Source organism: Struthio camelus, chromosome 6, assembly GCF_040807025.1.
Source record: "Struthio camelus isolate bStrCam1 chromosome 6, bStrCam1.hap1, whole genome shotgun sequence".
NCBI lineage: Eukaryota > Metazoa > Chordata > Aves > Struthioniformes > Struthionidae > Struthio > Struthio camelus.
Genome location: NC_090947.1, coordinates 46,264,652 through 46,288,136, shown reverse-complemented (window position 1 = coordinate 46,288,136; position 23,485 = coordinate 46,264,652). Strand labels below are relative to the sequence as shown.

The 23,485-nt window shown below is 36.2% G+C and overlaps 1 protein-coding gene across 2 annotated transcripts in view; it reads left to right on the top strand.

Annotated features, from left to right (window-relative positions):
• Positions 1 to 23,485, top strand: part of CCDC148 (coiled-coil domain containing 148) — an 81,880-nt gene that overhangs the window by 38,883 nt on the left and 19,512 nt on the right. For both annotated transcript variants that reach the window (XM_068949448.1, XM_068949449.1), the window contains one exon: positions 19,505 to 19,645. In XM_068949448.1, coding sequence (XP_068805549.1) covers positions 19,505 to 19,645 — 141 coding nt within the window. The remainder of the gene's footprint in view (positions 1 to 19,504; positions 19,646 to 23,485) is intronic.

Below are 23,485 nucleotides of genomic sequence, written 5' to 3'. Positions count from 1 at the left end.
TAGAATGCTCAAGAGTAGCAGCAACAGAAACGTATGCAATTCATCATCACTCTCACCAGTTTTTTTACGTTGATATTAGTCTGTTTTCAGAGAAATAATGAATATCTATCTTGCTTTTTGTTTATTTTTAAGAATATATGCTTTCTAAGACCTGAAAAATTTGATCCCATAACTTATTTGGCTATGTTATGCAGGTTTCACAAATATTCTGAGAGGTGCTTTACTGTGTTAACGTGGGTAGAAAGGGGGAAAATCATGTTTCTGAGAATGAAAGGCAAGTTAAAATTTGTTTGAACTGCTGTCTGTGATTTTCCACTTGCACAGAGATTAACATATGAAAGCCTATGTGGAGTATTATTCTCACTTTACTAATATTATCATTAGACCCTTGCCTTTCAGTGAAATAAAAATCAAAATCAACTGTCTTCTAGGCAAATGGATGTTATTAAAAGACAGTGCCAAAGCCGACTCCCACTTTGGGCTATATTTTTCAAAATAATTACTTTGAAGTACAGAGTTGAGAATGAAATTAGAGTATGGCATTCTGCACAAAACACGCTTGTCTAGATCTCTTTAACCTAATGCACTTAATGTCTCAAATCCTCTTCCTTGCTGCAGAAGCTCACTGAGTTGTATTTTGAAGTCAGTTACCCTTCTCTTTCTTTTAATGGATTGGCGCTGGATTGAGATATGGCTTTGGATGAAGCACTCTGGAATTGTTCTGATATACATCACCTGGAGTGAGTTTCTAAGGACCTTTAGAGTACTGTCTGACTACTCTCCTTTCTGTACCTTTCATGAGCCACATAGGCATATGAAATGTTGCTGTATATACTGACTGTATATCAGTGAAGAGGTTCCTATGCCTAGCCACAACCAGAACATTTCCGGTCTTTGTAACATCCCTCTGGTAGCATAAAATTAGTCTGTGTAGCAGGGGCTTGAATGCAATGTTTAGCCTGCCAGAGTTTTGTGTACTTACACCTCACGTTTATTTGGGATTTCCAGTCCTTTGGATTTTTATCCTTTCCAGAGTGTTGCATCTAGAGTCACATGCTAGAGTAAACCTATACTCTGATTAGCATTTTTCATATTGAGTTCATACAGTTTTGAACTGTAGTGATAATACATAAAGCTGCTATCTCCTGTTTTTGGAGTCTTCTGACATTGGAAGGTTTGAACCTAAACACTTCAGAGTTGGAAACTTTCTGGGCTTGCCTGAGTGAGGAGTACTCCAGAGAGGTTTTCCAGTACTTGTTTCTTTTCTATGGATCCCAAAACTACTGATTAATTCCTGCAGCAGACTTCCCTGGAGCCAAGGGATGTAAGGAATGATTCTGTAGAGTTGTTTTTCCCCAGTTTCAGGTCTCCCTTTTTGGGATTTGCTGTGCATCTCTTACTCTTGCTAGCAGAGGTGGAAGGGCCGTTTATTCCAGAACTGTGAGCTTTAGGAGCTGGTCTTTTTTCTTTTTTTCCCCCCAACATAAAGTAACAAGAAAGTGTTGGAGCTGTTATGTTGGCTTTCATGTTGCTGAAAATTCTTGCTGATCCATTGAACACTGTATGAAAGGTTAGATTCTGACCCCCTGCTTCCAGTAACTTGGAACTTTTTGTAACTTAAACCTATTAAGCCTACACTTTTCAAGAATTGCTTTCAGTCAAAGGAGACTTTGTTAAAGGGTTGAAAGTTTGATTAAAAACAATTCATCTATTTCCCTGTGAAGAGGAATGAAAAGGAAATATCTCTCATTAAAGAAGGAAATCATTGTGACCTTACTTTGAACACCTCTACAGCTGAAAGGGGGAGAGGATGAAAGTTGAAATTCGGCAAGGAACTTGCTGTTTTTCAGCAGAAATAGTTCTGAATGTATCCATATTTTTTGTTTAGATTTGACAGGTAAATGTATTTGAAGACTCATAGTTTACAGAGTTGTAGTTCTTCTGAAGTGTGCAACAAAAGAATGTCACGCTGTTGCGAGTAACTGTCAGCAACTAACAGCTACAAAAGTAACTCTTGATCTATTGAATTAATTTTAAACTGATTAAAAACCCATCCTCAACTATCATGAGGATCCATAAGATGAGGTAAAAAGTGAACCTGTCTCAGTAATGAAGTGAGCGTAAAGCTGGAAACCAGAAGATAGGGTTGTGCTCCCACTTTTTTGCCATCGATTGACTTAAGCTTACTGAAATGCAAAAAATTATTTTAAGGAAATGTTATTTGTTTGAATTCCTCTGGGAGAAACAAAACTATGATAATGGCTTGGTTGTGTAGTAAACTCTAGGTACGCTTGTGAAGAGTATGCATCCTGAATATCAGAGATGTAAGTCTCCTCCATTACACCAGCCGGTCCCAGAGAAAGTCATAGCATTTATATGCCTGTTTATAGCATCTGTAAAATGAACTTATTATACATGCTTGCTATAAGTTCTACATTTGGAAACAGTTCTAGAAATGCAAAGATCTGTTGAAATGCACTAAATCTAAATTTGATCTATTTTGCGGACAGAATATTTGGAAGTGCATGAAAATTGAAATGGCTTGTTTAAGCAGTTGTCGGTGATGAAGACAGGGAGAAGTCTAGGCTCTAAATATGACACCTCATCTAACTTCTCAGTCACTAAACCATTTAGCCTATTTATCATATTCTGTTTGAAAGGGATATCTTATTGTAAATTTCTAGGATTCTTGGAGTTTGTGGGATTTTTCAAAAAAATCTTTTCTTTCTCTGGATGTGAAAATCTATTTCTTCCTAATTGTACTACAGATTTAGCAATACAAAAGAGAAAGACATATAATTTTAATATGTGATAGACTATGTAAAATTTGTTATTATAGTAAGTAATAATCACTAATACTGCCATTTTACTTTCATCTTTACAGCTGGTAAAAGCAGTGTAAAAGCTGCAACTAGAACCATATCCCTTGAGTCTGATTCTTTACACCTAGGGAATACTTCTGTACATTTTTACCTTATGATCACAAAATGTTTTACTCCTGCAGAGTAAAATCTGAATCTTGCAAATGGAGAAAATGCGACATAGAAATGCTACTCTCCTTTTTATAAATGTGGTAAATAAGATAACAAAGCGCTAAGTAATTTGGTCCTGGATGCCTGGTAAGCTTCTAGTACAGCATGGAACAAACCAAGGAACTCTGGAATTCCAGTTCTATGGTCATTCACACAAACGTGCTCGTCCTCTTAAGAAAACTATACAAGTCATACATCTCTGGAAAAGTTCTTAATAGGTAAAAGTTAGTGAAAATGTGTAAGTAGAGAAATTCATAATGTGTAAGTACAGAAATTCATTATGTATAAGAAACCAAGCATATTTAAAGTGGAAATATGGCTAGAGCAACGTAATCAGAGTAAGCTTTCTACTGTAAAAAGTAACAAATTAGAAACAAAAGGGATAAAGGAATAACAAGCAGACTAAATAATGCAGTATTTAATGCTATTTTAAATGTATTAAGAGCAACTATGCCATCTGTGAGGCTCTAGGCCTTGTGACTGACAGGAGGTGATACAATTAGAGTACAGCATCAGAAAAGTTAAATTCATGTTTATAGCAGTTTTTACTTGGGGAAAGGTTTTTAAAATTCTTCCTGCATGTTCCATCTCACACAAGATTAATGTGTGTCCTTAACAGAAATCAGAGCCTCTAAGGAGGAATTACAAAACAACTCAAGAAAGTCAAGTGAAATAAATCATGAGGACCATATGGTAGTTATCTGAATGAAATAAACTGTGAAATGGATAATAGTAGTGAAGATATTTTAAATAGCCTTAAAGAGCAAATGTTCTTCATACATATCATTAACACCCCCATCCCATCCTCCCTGGAAAACAAGCAAAACAAAAACATGGAGGGGTTACACCCCAAATGAGTAATGGAGAATCATTCCCATTTGGCATGCTGTATATTGTTCTGTAGCTGATGCTGTGTTTTAGTAAAATTGCTCTCTCTAAACTATATAGAGAAGCAAATTGCTGCGCTGTGTCAAAAGGTAGTTTAGTAACAAGAAGTGAGAGAGTGATCTTGTAAGATGATTACTAGGGTGCTGCTTCACAGTCAGTGCCGTCAGTGTTTGAAGGACTGAAGTACGAGGTGTTCTGCAGTTATAAATGCAATCAAGGTGTTTGCATGTGTTTAAGACATTGTTTTTCCATTGAATGTATTTTAAAGTATTTGTAGTTCAATTCTTTTCATCTTCATATACAAGACATTAAAAAGGACAGTCAAGGGAAGACCTACGAAACTAGATAAAAGGGCAGTTGAATTTCTTTTATATAGGGCATAGGGTGGGCTGTTTCTTCCTTAACATCAAGCAATCTCTTTTCCTTCTGTTAAATCTTTTCTTTCTCTTTTTGCTTTCCAGCGTTAATCCCCACTTCAGTGCTAAATTCTTTTGCAACACATTGATTATTTTTGGAGAGTGGCTCCTGCATTCCTTATCCTGGCAGAAACTAACATAAATTAATTTCAAAAGGAGAACAGTTAGTTGGAATTAACTGGGATATTATAAATTATGAGAAGCATGTTGCGGATTACCTTTCTTCTCCCTTCCTGTATAATGAGAAGAAAGAAGGTTTAAATTGAATAATGTATCAGTACAGCTCTTCTCTAAGCTTACCTCCTTATTCAGCAATAGTCAAGTCAGTCGATTTGACAGCCATAGGATATCAAAAGTTGAAATATTGCAACCATGTAAAGAAAAAGGCTAGACAGCTATAAAATCTAATGCTTTGGCTATAACTTGATCATTTTGCAGGGAAGAGTTTTTTTAAAAAAATATACAGTATTACCTAACTAGTGAGATATTTAAAAGGAGAATTTTCTTTTTCAGAAGCATCTCATATTGGCCATTGAATTAGTTGGACTTATTTGATGTAAATGAGAAATACAAATAAAGTTTAATAATGTAAATTTTAATTATATGTTTATTCATTCAGGAAGTATGTAATGAGTTTGAGTTGTAGGACCCTATGGCATTTCTCCAAAGTGGATGTGAGAAGATATCCGTGATTTTAAGGCTCACCAAAGATGAGCCAACTCTGACTCAAAGTATGTTTTTAATCTAGAGCTGATAAACTTGGATTCATTAGTTTGAGATCAGCACAGCATTGAGGAGTTGCATAGCTTTTGAGTCTGATCAAGCTCACATGCAGTAGGCTTAAAGAAGAGGTAGAGACCGTCTCTGTGAATTTTCCTTACTTTTTTCCCTCTACTTTCTTTTCCTCCTTTTTCCTGTGGCTCATGTATTTTATCACGTGATCTGTTGCTCTCTGTTGAAATCTTCTCACAATATAATTATGTGAACATTTTTTCTGAGGACAAAGCAGATTTAAGAGGTTACCTCCCAACAATGCTTGTTCTTATCTCCTGGGGCAGCTCACTGTTATGTTGATGCAACTGTGAGGCCACAATGGAAAGGAAGAAACTTCACCCTTCTTGTAACTTCACCCTCTTTTGTTACACACACAACAAACGTAACTGAAAAAAGTTTTGTATAGTGTGTAGAAAGCATACATTGTCTATACATTAAGCTGCAAATGAAAAAGATAATTGTCCTTTTTGCTAATTAAGAAAAAGACATTAGCAGAATACAAAAATACATGACAGGATATTCATTCTGTTAAACCGATCTGTACATTGTATTTTAGAGGGCTTTGGGAAATACTAACCTGAGAGAAAAGGAAGTTCAGACACTATATCTATTTTCTGTTTCATAAATTCTTTGCAATATAATATATAACTGTACACTCTTTCTGATCAGATGGTTCTTAGTTCATACAATATATTTCAAGTTTGATGACTATGTGAAGCAATGCACAGGTGATTGTAAGTGATCAGCTTAATATAACTGCTGAGTTATCAGCTGAACCACAGTAGTGGACTCGCTGTTCTACACCACTTGCATGGAAAATGCATTAGTTTACATCACCTTCATAGTTTGTTCAGGCTTTATAATCATATTAGAATTTATGCTGTATGAGACACCATACAAATTTGAAAAATGCTTCCATGGTTATTTGAGCTTAATAGATTTTATCTTTATTTGGGGAAGGCTAGGAGCAGGCTCACAGCTGCTTACTGCAGTTAGGTTGACAAGGGGTAGCTTGTTTACCTGTAACTCAGTTGCATGTGATCCTGCCTGTTCTTTGAAGGAAGCTATCACCGTTGCATGCCTAATCTCAAGTACTGGGCATAAATTGCAGGGTTTCAGTAGCAGGGGGATGTGGGGATGACCTGTATAGGACGACTCCATGGACTGCCCTGTGCTGCTTCTGGACCCATGTAAACAGCCCATTGTGCCCTATAACTTCAACCAATAGCATGGCATCTCAGCCCAGACATATTTAAGAAGGTGCAGCGGGTGACCTTTCTGGGGACACAGCTAGAGGCGTACTCTTGGGAGGAGGCACTCTGCCAGAGGAGGTCTTCTCTGAGGGGGCTGTGGCCCGCTGATGACACACACTGGAGCAGGTACACCACCAAAAGGACTGTGCCCAGGGGGCACTGTGCTGGAGCAGATGAAAATGAAATAAGAAGCAAGAAGCAGAGGAGGAAAACCAGTAAGAAGCAAGGAGTGGCAAAAAGAAAGTGTCCACATGTGATCCTAACCTTCCATGCTGCCCTTTGCCTCAGCAAAGGAATTGGGATGGACTGAGCGCAATCCACAGTGAAAATGAGGGCAGACTACAAAGGGTGGAGGAGGAGAGGTGTTTGCATCAAGTTGAATCTGGGGATGAGAAAGGAAAGCTGTTTCTCTAAGTATTTGTTTAATAGTTCAGACTTTCTTTTTCTCAGTACCTAAATCAGTGATTGGAAGTTTCTGTTAATTGGCAATAAATTAACTTACATAAAATTACATAAAAATTCTCCAAGTCAAGATTGTTTTGCCCATAACATCATCTTACTTTGTAAGCAGCAGTTAATAGGTCTATCTGTTGAATAAAGAGAAGATGATAGCGCGGTTATCTCCTCAGAGGCTTAGGTGGTGTCAGTGAGCCTGTGCGAGGTACTGCCAGAGTAGCTCAGTGCTATCATGGGAGTGGGTTATATTTCAGTCTATGGTGTTAGGATTAGTTTGAAGGTTCGTATGGAACCTATCAATGGGAGTCATTAGTAAAGTGAATGAAGTAACAAACCAATGAATGAGTAAAATGCTAGATGTTAGCAAGCTGATTAATTAAAATGAGTGATTCCATCTTCTGACACCTGTTACAGCTTGGATGATGCAAGTGGAAGGAGTGAAAATTACATGGCAGTACTTAATAAATTGTAAACTTTGGATATAATTTCTCTCTCATACCTCAAATCTAACAGGAAACCAAAATTGGCTGTTCCTTTAATAGCAAGACTGATGAAGCCCTACCTCTATGTCTCTTTATTCTCTTATCCAATCTCACTGCATGAACTTCAATTTCTCCTTTTTTACTATCAATACCTGGTCTAGACGAGAGACGGTACGTGCTGCGGCTAGTGGCTACTCTGCATTGATTACTTGGCCAGTAAGTACGTGCTGATTATCTTGTCAGCCACTGCGAAACAAACTGAAAAAGTCTGAGTTGTTTGTTTGTTTGTTTTGTTTAGCTCCCTGGGACACTGATTAGATCTTGCTCCTTTACCTGGCTGCTGTATTTGACAAAACTTATAGAATCTTAATTATATTTGAGACCTACATGTATCTGTCAAATTTAATTGAAATTGTCCAATGATCCCTAGAAGTACTTAGGGGTGGATAGTCAGACAAGCAGACAGATCACTCTAACCTAATTTTCTTCAAATTATCTTCTTCCCTGAGCTAGGAAAGTGACACCTCAGGCAAGCAAGCAGAATAATTTGCATTAAAAATTTTCAAAAGTAGTAAAGGATCGAAAGAGCTGTTCATAAGACTGCAGAAGAAAATAGAAAAGATAGTATATGAAAGGACAGCAAATTTAGCTAAAGAGGTGTAAATGGGTATGTAGTTGAAAGTTATACACATGTGAATATTTAAGGCAGTCTACATAATATTCAAATATGTTAATAAAATGTTGACATTCCCCACTGATGAGCAAAAAAACATTCTGCATAATATTGACTGATGAGAGAGGAAATACAAGGACAGGCTGTGAAAACTAACCTAATTGCACATTGTCTTGAGGAGAGATGCAGTGAGAAGCTTGTAGCTCCAGGGCACTGAAACCAGTCCTATATTGGATTGTAAGGTTTACAGCTACCAATCCTAGCCCATGTGACTAGGTTTCCTAACCAAAAGTAATGTGTTTTTTTTAACTAGATGGGTTTTAAAGAGGATTATGTGCAAATGTTTTCCCCCTCATATCTGTTTTTCAGATTTAAATATTTTAATAGCTGAATAAAATGTCTACAGATCTATTAATGACCAAAGCAGTTATTTTCAGCCATTTTCTCATTTTTCAGATGGATTTTATGGAACAAAATTAATCCTGATGACAGGAGCCTTACTTTTCTCCATTATTTCTTGTGGACAAACAAACTGCTCAAAAGTACTGGACAAAATCTACTAGGGATGTGAACTTTCATTGTTAGTCTCAGAAGGTAACCTCATTTTGACTGTCATCAGAAAAACAAACACACACATTATTTCTTAATTACCTCATCATCCAATGTTTTAATAGAAGACTTTTCATAAATCTCAGTAATCACAGTCAGAATTAGAAAACTGTTAATTTGTACTATTTGTCTGGTTTGTCCTATTAAGCCCTATGGAGTCTGGACATGATTCCAGTCGGTATTTGAATGCCCAGTGTCCCTTAAATTTCATGCTTTTTATGCATGCCCAAACCATCTATAAAGAACATATCCAACCATTGCTCCCTATGAGTGTCAGAATCACTGTGCAAATGCTGTGGAGGCTCACATGTTTCCTTCTGGGAGAATCTTTTGCAGTTCTGTTCTGGAGATACAAATATTCCATGACACGTATTCATTTCCTTTTGCCTAGTTCCTAGCAGAAAGTCTTAACAGTTTGAGTGGTGGATGTAGGGTTTGTAATAAGAAGAAATTGTGGGTGAATGCAAGTAAGTTTGAAAATAGTTTTTTTTTTTTTTTTAATGCATTACTTTTGAGTAGTCATTGAATAGACATCTCTATATAATTAATGACTTCATATCTTTTTCCCTAGTTTTGTTAGAGTGCTACTGTCCTGTTCCATTTATAAAATATTTGAAGCTAACAGATTTATTATCCCATTAACACAAGAGGAATTTATGTGCTTAACTTCTATTAACCTTAATAGAAATCATCTGTGTAAATCTTTGCTCTTTTACAGGAGGCTAGTTCTTTAATTTTATATTTTCCTCTTCATTTCCTTCCTCCTTTGCTTGCAAATATTTCCTTTTTTTTTTTTTTTCCCCCTCCCAGAATGGGAGGGAGGTATTCAGGCAAGAGACATACATCAGCAGGCACTGCTTCTATCTGAAGTATTCATGATTAAGCTGTATTGCAAGTGAAGAGGCTGCACTGCTGGTAACAAGAGTCACCTTTTTATGAGTTTTCCATGTTAATCTTCTAGTGATCTCAGTTTCACTTCACTCTTTGGCCATTTCTACAGTAGATAAAAAGTAATGACCTTCTCTTGTGTGGGGGAATAAAAATTTTGCCAAATTCACTAAATCATCTTCATTGACTGGGTGATGTGTCCTGTAGGAACTGAACTGAGAAGAATGTCCTTACTGAAGACCTCTTGTTGCAATCCTAGAATTCTTTTAGTCCATGACTTTTTATACCTTTTTTTAATCACCTCTTACATATGTTTTGCTTAATTCTCTTTTTCAGGATTCACTAGAAATGGATAGCTCTAAAATGCACTTTTCTTTGGAAACAGAATTCCTATATGCAGCAGCCTGTTCTGAGACTGCAGTCCTTTTCTTTAAAAACTTGAAGGAAAAATTTCATGGCTGACTACAGAGCCAAGCTCTTAATTAAAGAGGTATTTCGCCCCGGTGCGTTGTAACTGCTTTCTGGAAAAATGAAGAAGTCTCTCAAACTTACCACAAATGGGATAACTCTCAATTCCATGCTCAGTGAGAGACAGATTGTAAAAGCTGGGCAAAGATATAAAGAAGTTGGGAAGGAGGGTAAGAAAGGAGAGAAACTAGTCCAGGGAATAGGAGATCAGTCTGCTTATTTGAAATACAGAAATTTTTTATTGGGCTTTTGAACTCTCTCTACTAGTCTTGAGCTTCCTCTTTCTTTTTGTGCTTCATACAAATATCGATTGCAGTAGCTGTAGGAAAACTTGGTTTGACCCTTGACCTAGGAAACTCTTTAGCCTGAGTAATCGGAAGGACAGGGCGTGGGTGGGTGCAGATTCCCATGCAGTTTGGAACTCCTCCTTTTCAGAGGTTATTTAGTGGTTCTGAACTACTTGGAATCTACATGGACAAGCTGTAAAGTTATTGAGCTTGTTCTCTGTTTTCAAGTGTACTAAATTTGCATCTAACTTCAGTAGTTTAACCTGAAACTTAGTCACACAATAGGAATTTTATTGCTCCTTATACCGATTTTTGACCCAGCTGACGTGCGCAATACTGTACAATACTAAGCCCAGGCAGTCTGGGCTGTCTCAGCTGTGAGACAGGAAATTAGATTTCCTGCCTGTTTTGCAGAGCTACTTCTGAGAACTGTGGGACAGATGTATGTAGATGCACCCTATCCCTTGCTTTGTGTGTAGGATTATTTTTATATTGCATTCCTTGAAATATTATTTGAATATCTAGGTGTCTGGTAATCACATTTCAACATTTCTGACCTTGCAACGCTGCTGCTGCTATTGCTTTAAGTTGCGCAGTGATTCCACAGTAAAAGTGCTGATTCTTTCACTAGTGCTGAAATAATGTTGTCCACTTTCTCGTATTAACTTTGCAGTACTTATGTCACTATGTAGCATCTTCAATTGTGGAGTTATTTTTCTTGAAGAAACGCTCTAAAATTTTTCCCAGGCATTCTTAGAATCAGTCTTACACAGCTCAATAAAGAGAGAGAATTACATACTGTCAGAAAAATAAGGAAAGGTGTGCAGAATTATTTCAGGAATTAGTAAAACTCTGAGAGATTTCTGAAAGTGCTGTTGGAAGAGAGAGCTGGAAAGGATCAGAGTGGGATATCAAGAGGATTTTATTTTTTGCCCTTTACTTAGGATTTCCAGTACTAACTTTATCCCACAACCAGTTAGATTATTGGGAATTATTGCTTAGAATTTGAATTCTGTCTGCTTATTATATCCGTATAGCATCACGTAGCACGCCAGAATACTGCTCTGGAGCTTTGCACAGTCATTTTATAACCCTTTTCTTCCCTGCCGTTTTACATCCCTTTTGTTTGTAGGGCATTTCTGCCTCCCTTTTCAAGGACTAGTTTACTCATTGCATGACTTTTACCATACAGACCCTCTCTACACCATCAGTTGTTCTATGTTCCTACTTGTCTACCAATGCAGCTTAGCTGCTAGAAGGAACTTGATGCCAACTCCCTTAGCATGACCCTAGGCAAATTCAAGATCTGTTATATTGTAAGCCAGTCTTGTTTAAAGAGAAGACCTTACATGGTGCAACTTTAGCATGTATTAACTTAATGGGCATACCCAAGAACAGTGTCTCAAGAATTGTTTTGTTATTAAAATAGACAGATATATATGTAGCATTAAATACATGGTAAAATACATTATTACTATCCAGAAGTTAGTGAAACAACTAATTTATTACTTTAATTAGTTTGTAGTTTATTTGACATTATTGCAATATGCAATATTGAAATAATGAACTGTAAAAAGATATGTAGCCACTGTTCAGCACAGCAATTTAATAATTCACTTGGCAAAAACTCCTTTCATAACACACAAACTGTGAAATGTGCTTGAAATGCCAGTTGTAATTAAAAACTTTCAGAACTTAACGTTGACAGTGGTTGTATACTGCTAAAATGTAAAATGTAAGCCTGTTTGTGAAACAGGCAGTAGGGGATCCAGCTTTCAGTGAATTTTTAATATTAGTTTAACAACAAGGATTTTTTTAAATATTTGAACAGAACATTTAGTGTTGACACAATAAAGTCTATCCCTCTGATTTTGTACCATTGGGAATGAAGGAGTGCAATCAAGAACACATTAAGTTTTTTTCTGTGTGTGTGTGTTCTGTGGTCCCAGATGACTGCCTTAGTGATTCAGAATTATTGTTTGAGGATTTGGGGTTTTTTTTTGGTTGTTGTTCTTCAAATCTATACAAGACTACTTCTAGAGGGAAAATCTGACAAATACAGTGAATTTTCTTGAAAAGCATAAATTGTAGGAACCATCGAAATTCAGCATCAGGTCGTCACTTCTAAACGAAAAATTTTAGCCGTACGGAAAGGCGTGCCACAGAGATTCCTCAGTTATTATGCTCCATTGCATTGCCTGCTCTTTGTTGTTTGTACTACAGCAGTGCCCAGAGGCTCTCCGATATGGTTGGGTTCCCACAGTGCCGTGTGTTGTATAAACACACAGTGAAGTATAGCTTGCAAGGTAAATACTGATGCAGGCTTGGTTTCAATAAAAGACTATGCTCCACATCCTTTGTTTTTATGAGTTAAGGTAGTTTAGCTCCTAATTTTTCCACCTGTGACAATATGGATAGGGAGCTGGTCTGGGAATGTTTTCGGTCTGGCCCATGTTTTCTTCTATGAACTGTGCTCCCTTGAAGTTCCCCTTCCTAGGCAGTCTGGCCCACTGAGTAAGTTGGGGTTGTGGGACTAGAAATATTCTCTAGCAGAGAGATTATTTTAATCTGCAAATGTGGTTTAAAAATTGAAACATTTTGACATTAGAATCAAATTGTTTATTTTCTAATTTTTGGAATTTCTTACATAAGATAATTTTAATTTAGCTCTGCTCTGTAAGGAATATTATATCCTACACAACTCTAAATCTCGATGTGGGAAAAGCATGGCACAATGCCAGCTTACTGAATCACATCTCATAAATATTTTGCAAACAGTGCTTTTCTATGTTTACTTATTTTCCCTTCTTTTTGTTGAAATAATGAACCACTTTTTAAAGGAGAAGACTCCTCTTTTGCCTTAATGAAAAGGTATGGACTGGATGAACAAGGGAGGGGGCAGAGCTAGGTAAACTAATTTCAGATGATACCTCCAGAAGAGGCTAAATGGGTGTTGTGGGAAAGTATAATACAATGAAACTTTCCTTACCTCTGTCCGATTACATATGGTCTTGATCAGCAATGGGCTCATACATTTAAAAAAAACTAACTAGATACAAGATTAAAAATTGAAAGTAAATTATACTCGCTGACTAAATCAGCATCAAATCACTTTAGCAGTGATTTAGGGCAGCGTAGACAGCGTTGTAGATAGCAGCATAGATACGCACTGAATTATTGGTACAGGATAGTATATCAGCTTTGTTTGGGAAACTATTGCATTTGTATGAGACCTATTGGAAATCTAGATTCTGCCCCAGTGTTGATTTCTGCCTTGGATCAAAAGGCGTTAACAGAAGACCTATGTGAATGTAACTAAGGAAAGTGGTGATAGCCTATCATGAGATTGGGGTGTAACATATATTCCGTACAAACAATTCCTAACCAAAATGAAAGGATAAATAGTTTGACATGATTTTAGACTAGGTTAGTATCTGCAGTTAGTGCTTAACTGCTTTATTTTTATTTGCTTTTCTTTGATCAGTTGTCTTGCTGACCAACTTTGAGCCTATTTTATTCTCGATACCTGCTCCCGTTCAGTAGTTCCACTGAAGTTTCACTTAACTGTCACTTTTAATAGGACTGTTTTAATAGAATCGCAATATAAACTAATGGCTGAAATCAGATCACTAAAAAAGTTGTCTGGTTAATAGATTAGTTAATATCTGGAGAAGTTTAGTAAAGCCTCAAAAGGATTATCAGAGCTGGAGGAAACTGAAGCTGCAACATGGTATGAGCCTGCTTACAGATGTATATATCTCGTTAGCAAAGAGAATTTGAAAGGCGTGTGAAGCAGAATCCAGGAAAACATGAGCTTTAATAAGCAACTTTTTTGTTATGTACTCTACAGAGTACTTTATATATTTGACTTTTATCGGTCATTTCAGCTTAGAAAATCCCAAATAATGATATTACAGAAATTTAAAGTTTCTTCAAATGCCTCAGCAGTTTATTTTAGTTCCAGCTCAAAAGTAGACTTTTAGCAGATTTCATCCACTTTTTTGTTTGTTGTAAGATGTTAAAGCTTCATAAGCATGTTTTTGTTTCAATCAACTTTCAGGACTTCTCAAAAGTGGCTTGGAAATGATCATATGTTCCTCTAAGTTCACTTTTAAAATGTTCCTGTTGAAACTTATTATTGTAGCAAGTGAGGTAACTGAAACTACTTTAGCCTTTCTTATGCTGCTAAAATGTCTGAACAAACTGCTCTCAGAACTGCTAAATAAAAATTCCTATTTAGAAAAATACTTTGTAATACAAGTTTCACACTATGAGGGAGTTTTCATTGAGATGTTATAGCTAAGCTCCAGAAAGTGGGTCTTATGAAAATTGGCAGCTTCCCTCTAAAAGTCTCTTACAGACATTACAGTCATCTTATGTCGTCCTTGTTCTATTTTCATTATTATAAATATTATAAATCTTACAGCATTTACACTTCTGCTTAATTTTTTTAACTTGGAAAGAAACTTATAGAAGTATCATCTCAGATATTAGGAGAGGAAGACTGGAATCCCAAAACTGAATTTGGGAACTGGTATGGGAGAGTAACGTGAGGACTGAACTATGATGGAAATGTGTTATTCTGTACACAAGAATAATTCTTTAAAGTTCAAGAAAAGACAGTGAGGAACAGAGATGATGTTCCCAAGTGAATATCCTGGCACTGGAAGAGTCACTCTTCTACTTTCCTGGTGATTTTCAAGTGGAACAGCTGCAATGTCAGGGAATGAGAAGGCCCTGGTTCAAACTAATTTAGAAATGGTGTCCACTCTAATTTTTTGAAAAGCTGGGTACAGGTCCCTACCTCAAAAAGTATTTTGTTATTTCTGCAACTTGGAATAATTCTAACTGTAGACGTGACTTCATATTCCTTTATACAGAGTAAAGCATTGAATGAGGATCTCCTATGTCCTACATAAAGAGTGCTCATGGCAATCTTATTAATCAAGTCATTAAAAATATATATATCTTTTGGAAACTATTTGGAAAATACAACTTAAAGTCATTAAAGTATTTAGGATGACCAAAAGCATGAGAATTTTTGGGAGGAATATGCTTCACAAAAAATTTTGCCTAGTACCTCTGTCAATAACCTTTTTTTTGAGGAACTTAAGATAAATTATTCACATGCAGGATATATTCAAGTGGGATCAATCTTATTTATTTATTTCATGAAAAACCTAAGTGTTTTAATGTAGATACTTAGAGCTATTTATATTGCAGTACTTATGTTTAAGGGTTATTTATGGTAGTATGTCATTTCTCATTAACAGAAAACTATGAGAAAAAAAAAGATGTTTTATATGTTCCATAAGTGCTCAGTCTGACCCTCAGTTCTTATAAAAATTTAGCATACCTATGGCTCTGACAGGCTAAAGGATTTTTTCCTCAGAGTTATTTTGATTTGATGGGGAGAGGATTAGAATAAAGAGAGTGTTTTAACATTACCAAAGAAGCTCTACTAAATATGTTTTTCATTAACAATTTTTTTTTTAATTATGTGCCCAAGGTATAAGATCCTTTTAAGGGAACGTTTTAATATTTTGAGGAGAAAGACTATAAAGAGTAATATCTGTGCTAAGAAATACTGCAATAACACTTTTGATTTTTCTTTTCATGCTATACAATTTTTAATTCCAGTCCCAAATCATTTTGTAAGAATAGCTAAAAGGAAAATAGCTCTTTATATGCTAATGGCTATTATATTACTAATACATATGAACATACCCAGTTTTCTCCCATGTGTGTGTCCTACTAATTATTCCCACTTGCATATTTTCAGACTTCCTTGGCCAAATGCAATTTCCATGCACGCACATTTCTGTTCCTTGCAAACCATCCCACCGCACTTTTAACATTCACTCAGTGCTGGTAATACTTGCTGGCATAGATAGGCTTATCCTGTGCTGCTGTTGTCCCACTGCCCCATAAAATAATTAGTATCATTGATCCAAATAAGGTGGAGAGGGAAGGAAGTACAGAGGTTTGGGTTTTCAGGTTCTTATGCCTTTTTCTACCTAGCTGCCTACGTTTTCCTAACCACAAGAATAATTTTTGATTCAGGCTTTTGCTTTCTTACTGTAAAACATCTAATTGATGAGGGTGTTTTTCCTTTTTCTTTTTTTTTTCTTTTCCTCTTGAGAAAGGAGATTTCAGAAGGAGAAACACGTGGTTGTGAATAGACCTAAGACCTGTACTGAACAGTAGTTACAAGAATGGGAAAAAAGAGGTTAAAAGAGTTTAACACTCTCTCGGCTAAATCATAATTCTTAACTTTGGGAATGGAGTTGAAGATGGAAAAAGTGTATGTAGTATAGGAGAATAACAGTGCAAAAGAAATTCACTTGGGTATGGTAGCAAGCTGCATGGGATTTTTAAAGATAAGCTCATGTTGCAGAATAGAAAAGTGACTGGTAGTTAATATGTGCACACCTGACGTTTGTTACAGGCAGAATATCTCTTTAAAAGTTATTTTTAAATCTCTTACTAAAGGGAGAGTTTAATTTTACAGCTACTGAACCCTTTCATATTATTACCTTGTCCACACGACATGAAATGGTATCGATGTTTAGTCTATTGGGACATGTTGCAACGAAGAAAATATAATTATTTAAAAAGCATGGCAAACAGAGTCACTGAGAGACTTGCACCACAGGGAATGCTGGATTTCCGGACAAAAATCTTTAATGCGCAGAATCATTAGAAGAATTAATAGAGTCAGCCACAGTGAGATGCGGTAAAGATGAGACAATAAAGACAAAGTCCTTTAAAATATTTTACAAGAAAACTAGATGAAAAATGACTGGAACACTCATTCTTTAGAGCTAAAAAAGAGTACTCAGGTTTCTAAGTGCTGCTTATATGTGTTGGTTGAGTTCAGTGTTCTGGGAGACTGCAAAGAGATATTGTTTAAGAGCTGCTGGTTTGGAATTTTTTTTAATTCAAAACAAGCCATAAAGAGGAAATAAATACAACACTGTATTTAGCTTTACAGAAGGAAAAAATATATGCAATCTATTGGGAAATTGTTCAAGAAGTGTAGAAAATAGAAACACTTTCTATCATAATTTCACATGATGGAAGGAAAAATGTGTCGATACATGGACTGAACAACTGCCAGTAAAGAGAAGAACATCTGCGGTATTGCTTCAGCGGTTCCATGAGGCTCAATGTACTGGATAACAAGGTTGCCAGCCACTCAGCTGCCACGTTTTGTTTTAGATTCAGTTAGATCGCCAACAAGTTTGCTTTTGACTGAATCGTGGGCCTAGCTGTAAGGTTATCCCAGAAACATTGACAAACACCATTAGTTTGGAGAAACGTGACCAAATGCTGATGATAAGAGCTAATGGAGGAAACAAAGCAAGCAATTTTATTTATCAACTGAATTAATAGTAGGTGATTGTGTAGGTGCATCACCCTCTGGTGGGCAACAGGGCCATGAACTTTAATAAAAATATACTCAACGTGCTAGTGAACAGCTTCTAATAACTACGCCTATAATTGCAGCAAAATATAAGGCTATATTTCAACAGAATGGACACCTAGAAGGTGATTTGAAATTAGAAATAGACTTTCACATACTGTCTCTGAAACTGCTGAAATATGGAGTTCTATTAATATTTGATAAGCCCATTGCAAAAAGAACTGGCAAGCCGGTGAAAAGGAGACGTTCTTTTCCTATTGAAACTAGTGCATAACAGATCAGCACATAACTAGTATTGACAGCACTGGAATAAACCATGGATCGCCGACTCAGAACAAGATGCTCGAGAACGCTGAGAAGAGGTCGCTCTATGTTAACAGATGCTGACAGCATATTGTCTTGTTTAACCATTATAGTGTGTCAAGAATACGTCAAGAGTAGATTTTGGCATAATTAGCTGAGTGATCAATCTGACAAATGTTGTTAAAATGTTTGGCAAGCACTGTAAACTATAGGTGCACTGCAACACCACAGCCTCACCCCTGCGGTCTGTGGTGTTTCTGCACGAGCTCAACTAGCTGTTAGAGAAAGTCCCAGGCATCTATACTGTAGCAATCTAGGTGGCCTGGGGATGACACCAAACAGCCCGAAACCAGAATGGAAGTAGGTTTTCAAACAAACAAACAAACGAGTATTTTGAATCCCAAATTTTTTTATGGAAGAGGTTTTGAGTAAATTGAGTCAATCACGGTCTCCATGCGCTTTTCAGTGTCACAAATCTGTTGAGAATTCAACAACCAACAAGACAGAGCAGCATATAAAGTTACTGTCTGTGGTAGTTATAGGGGAAAGCAGGCTGCCTTGGGGAGTTCATCTGTCTGTAACTAGTCAGCTGAGCAAAGGGACAGAAAAGGTGTGGGGCCAGAGGTGAAAACAGTGGTTGATCTTTGGATGTTTTTTCTTTCTTAGTTTCCAAGTTGACTTGTCAACTTGCTCCCTAGTTTTCTTCCTCTAAACTGCTACTTCATACCCACAGATTTAGTACTTGAGCAGCACCTGAATCCTTTTCTATGTCATGTTTTTCTGATTTGCTGTTTTCCTGCTCTAGTTTTCACTTTCCCCTACTTGATCCACAGCCTGAAGTACTTATGCTGGAGGACATGGGTAGTGCATGTTTTCCTGCAGCTGGGGTGGCTATGGGTGATTACAGAGGCTCAGGTGGTATTTTGTCTCTTCTCAAACTGCAGCAGCTTGATGATCTTCATTGTGTGTCCATTCCTTAAGCTAGGGACTAACAATGACATGATCACCAGCATGTTGCTTCTCTGAAAAACAATGCCTCTCTGCACCCATTGAGTTTATTCTGGCAGTATCTAACTGCTAGTAACATCTAATCTAAGAAATAAAAATACAGGCAGGATGCAATACCAACCTAGAAAGCTGCGAAATCCACCCACAGTGGCACAGAAGCCTAGATCTCCTCTTTTTTTTTTTTTTCCCTTAAAGAAAAAAAGAAGTATCTTTAAGGAATTGACATATCACTGAAAGGGTAAGTGCTGAGAGGGAATTTAAGATCTGATGATACTTAGCTGCTTTTGACGATTTTATTTAAAATCTTTAACTTTTCACATATGATTTTATTGCATAATATACCAGTCAATTGTGAATTACATTTTAATATATGACAAAATGGTGCTTCTAAATGATTGCATATTACTGATAAAATGATAAATCTTAATTTAGAAACAGATTATGTGGGTTTCCTTAACATTCTCAGCTTTGCAGGATCACAATATTGTACAAATTCTGTTGCAAAACTGTCTAAACATAGTCTTTCAACCGTTTATTTCAGGTTCTACAGTGGAGAGCGCAACAGGAGGAGGCTGCTAAACTAGCAGCTGCTATAGCTACCAGAAGAAAGCAAAAGAAAGATGAAAAAGAAAGGCTACAGAAAGAACAGGAGATGATTCGTAGAGCACAGGAGAAAGAAAAAGTATGACAAATGTATTTTTGGATGTGTTAATGTGTACGGTTGCCTTTGAAATCTTTAACTGATCTCACTACCTTATATTCTTGTAAACAGTCTTTAGTATTAGTATAGAGATTAGAAAACGGTTAGTTGAGTCTTGCTTCTATCTGATTTTGCTTTAAAGTGAATTTTCAGTTTCCAGAAAAATGATGTACGCAAAGACATAATGTTTTTGACTGTCTCAATGGCACAAAAAATCAGTGCAGAGGCTCTGCTGGATTTCTAACCCTTATAGATTTGTGCTTTTTTAGTAATGTGGCAAAGACTACTGAAGGCTTCCAGTGCTGCAGTTAAGTGTGCTGCAATGCAGCAAATGAGCCTTACGTGACAGCATGCTGCACTTTGCAGCACAAGGACCTTAAGAGTGGGCCTGAAACATAATGATAATATTAACCATTTCAGGATATCAGAGATCTATGTTACATCATCCAGGGAGCTTGTATGAGGACTACTTGGGAAATGGCTTTGACTCATAAGCCAGAACTTCATCTTAATAGAAAATCGGAAATTTACTACAGAGCTTTTAGAAAATCAATGCTTTTAGAAAATCAGTTTTGCGTCACATATTTGTGTATTTCTGATGACCTTTTTTATTTTAACAATATGGCACAAATCCAGGAGTTTTTAATATTAAGATTATAGATTTTGGGTTTTTTTTTCACTGAAATCTGGTTTGCTTAGGGTCCAACTCATATGTCGAACACTTGTTAAGAATACATAATTAATTCAAGAAAAAAGCAGGAATAGCTCGTGAATTCTTGTCATTTTTTTTCAAATGCTGGTGGAGTAAACAATCTCTTTTATGTTCATGGGACTACACATTTTAAAATGTTTGCAAGAACGGTCACTAAAAACTATGTTCTTATAACACGCCCAAGAAGGAGAGTTAAGTAAATAAGGCTAAACTGTTTCAAACTGAGTATTTTCATGATGCATCTTGAAAGCTGTAGTGACGTCAATATGTCTCACGCTACAGAAGGCCTGAATAAGAAAAAGAAAAGCTAAATTCTGGTTTATGTTGTCATGTTTTCTCTTTAGCCTTTGTCATCTTATCTTTATTTACCTGTCATGTCTCTTTGTAACATATCTTAGTAGGAGCAAGCAAATACTGACAGGTGCACAACGTAGGCAATTAGACTCCCTAGAAACGGAGGGATTCTCATTTCAGTAGAGGTACCTAATGCAATAATAGTCTTTGCAGAAAAAAAATAAAATATCCATATTTGCTTACGTTGTTACTAAAACATTTTAATTCACAACAATTACTGAAAGCAGAAAAGAAATTATAGCAGAGCAAAATAAATGACTGTATCATATACCTCCTTGGAATACTTTCCGGGCTGGTAAAATTGATTCCCTTAGCAGAAGAATGAAAATAAAATCCCACTTGGAATTTCCCTATCAATTTTTACAGTGTTCAAATATCCTTTCCTTGCTTTGTCCAATGAAACACGTCTTCTTGATGTCAAACATGTCAAGGGCAGAAGCCCTTGCTGCATATTGTGTTCCAGATGGTAATTTCTGCATAACTGTTAGAATTTGGTTATATCAACTACTCTGCAAAGAAGTGCCTGATTGAAAGTGAAGATGCTGAAGATGCTGAAGGCTTTTTGTCTCTAGGTAGAGGCTGTTGTCTGCTCATTATTTCTCATTGCTGCAAGTCTCCAGAGCCAACATTTGAAAAGCAGCCTAATTCCAAATTGATTTTATCTGATTTGTGAGCTCATTGTTCTTGGTGGGACTACATTCACGTACTGGATGTATTCAGTTCCCTCCTTTACCTGAAGACTTTACTCATCTACAGTGGTCATCTGGCCTTATTCCTCCTCTGCAATTTATCTTCAATGTCAAATATAGGTTCTTGGCAGAGCACAGTCCTTCTGGCAAAATGCATTAAATCACGCAGTTAGCAAAATTACAACTAATTGTCAAAAATTCAGTTTCAAGAGATGTTATTCTTTTCTTCAAGATATGCAGAATACTATTGTTTTCCATAAGAATCAGGAAAATTCAGGTTGAAGTGGACCTTATGAGGTCTCTAGTCTAACATTCTGCTCACAAGGTTGTCTGTGAGGTCAGAACAAGTGACTTAAGGCTTTATACTTTTCTTAATTTATTTTATTTATTCTTAAATTTATTTTATTTGTCCTTTTATTTGCATTTTCAGACAAATCCTGTTTAAGATTGCATTGGTTTCACCTTTACCTTGAATTGGACAATATTATGCATAAGTTGCATAAGCTTATTATAGAAATTATTAATTAGTATTTTCAGCATAAACTTCTTTAAAAATACCCAAAGGAATTTTTCAAGATTATGCATATATGCATTGTATTAAAATATTATACTGTATTTTTGATTTTTCTTCATATTGGCATATGTTTTGTGGTGTTTGTTCTTAGCTGATATATAGTTATTGCTCTCAGATGCTGGATTTAAGGTTAAAAAGCTGAAGATACAAGTTACTACAAAACTTTTTGGTGTGCCACGTGCATTCATGTAAGAGTTTTCAGAGTATGATGTGATGAAATTTTGTCTGGTATTTTATGGATAGTGTAAGTTGTCTCAGTTGGAGAGTCTGATTGTGAGCTTTTGTAATTTCTTCACCATCACTGGAAATGTAGGTACGGAGAGAGGTGCAGCCCATGTCTAATGATGGTTTGTTTCGTAGGTTATGAAAAGTTTTTATGCTGCCTTTTTTGTTACAGTTTGCTTTGCTTATTTGTCTTTACTTACACTGTGTATATAGCGTCAGGTGGCTATAAAGCCACAAGGAAGGGAAGAAGCTTGGTGAGGCTGGCTGACCCAGCCACCAGCAATGTTAACTTTGTAAATATTTTGGTTGTGCAAACTTTCCATCTCTTCTAGGACCTATATATAATGACTGTATAGAACAGTCTGCTGCCTATGCACAGGTAGAATAGCTGTCTGAGGTCACTTGTCATATATTGCATTTATAAATTATTATTATACATTAGATCTTAGATGCTTAAAAGGGGCTACTAACCTTATACTGCGTCTATTTTTCTGGTGAATGTTCTGTGGCAGCAAAAAACCAAAACAAAATCTGCAATTGATGTAAAATAAATGTTCCCTCTCTACCTAGGTTGTAGTATGGGCGAGGTATCTCAGATAGTTCCAAACCTTAATATGGATAAAATGACACTGAATCTTAAAAACAAATGCTGCATTTATTCTATTAGACCACATAACTTCAGACTTTTCCCTATATATTTAAATATCAAATTTCATTTTAATTTTTTTCTGTGAAATATAAATGATAGCATTTTTAAGTAATTCCAACTTTGTCATTAAAACTATATACTTGTGACATCATAAACAGTCTTTTCAAAGAATCAGTTTTAAAGATAAGCATTATCTTCCTTTTGTTAGAAGCAATTATTATTAGTGAATTTTGTAGCTTTTCTCTTCTTTCTATTCAGTCTGGCAATTGCCAAGAAACCTATTAAGTTTAAGGAATTGGGTTTCTCAACAGTAAGGTAGTATGAAGCACTGCCATTCTCTTGCTATGTTTTTGTCTTCTGATTTGGAAGTACATCAGGATATGTCAATATTTCTCTGTCGCAGCTTGTCTTTTTCTTTTGGTACCTGCATATGGAATGGAAAAAAATTAGAAATGAAAGCATGAGAAGTACAACCAAGAGAAACTCCAGTAGCGCAAATGCTTGTAGGACTATCATTTAGTGCTAACTCTTCTTGTTGGCATAAGGAGAATACTTTGTATAACACTGAAAAGGATGTATGATACCTGTTAGAGATGACATAGAATATGGTTGTACTTTA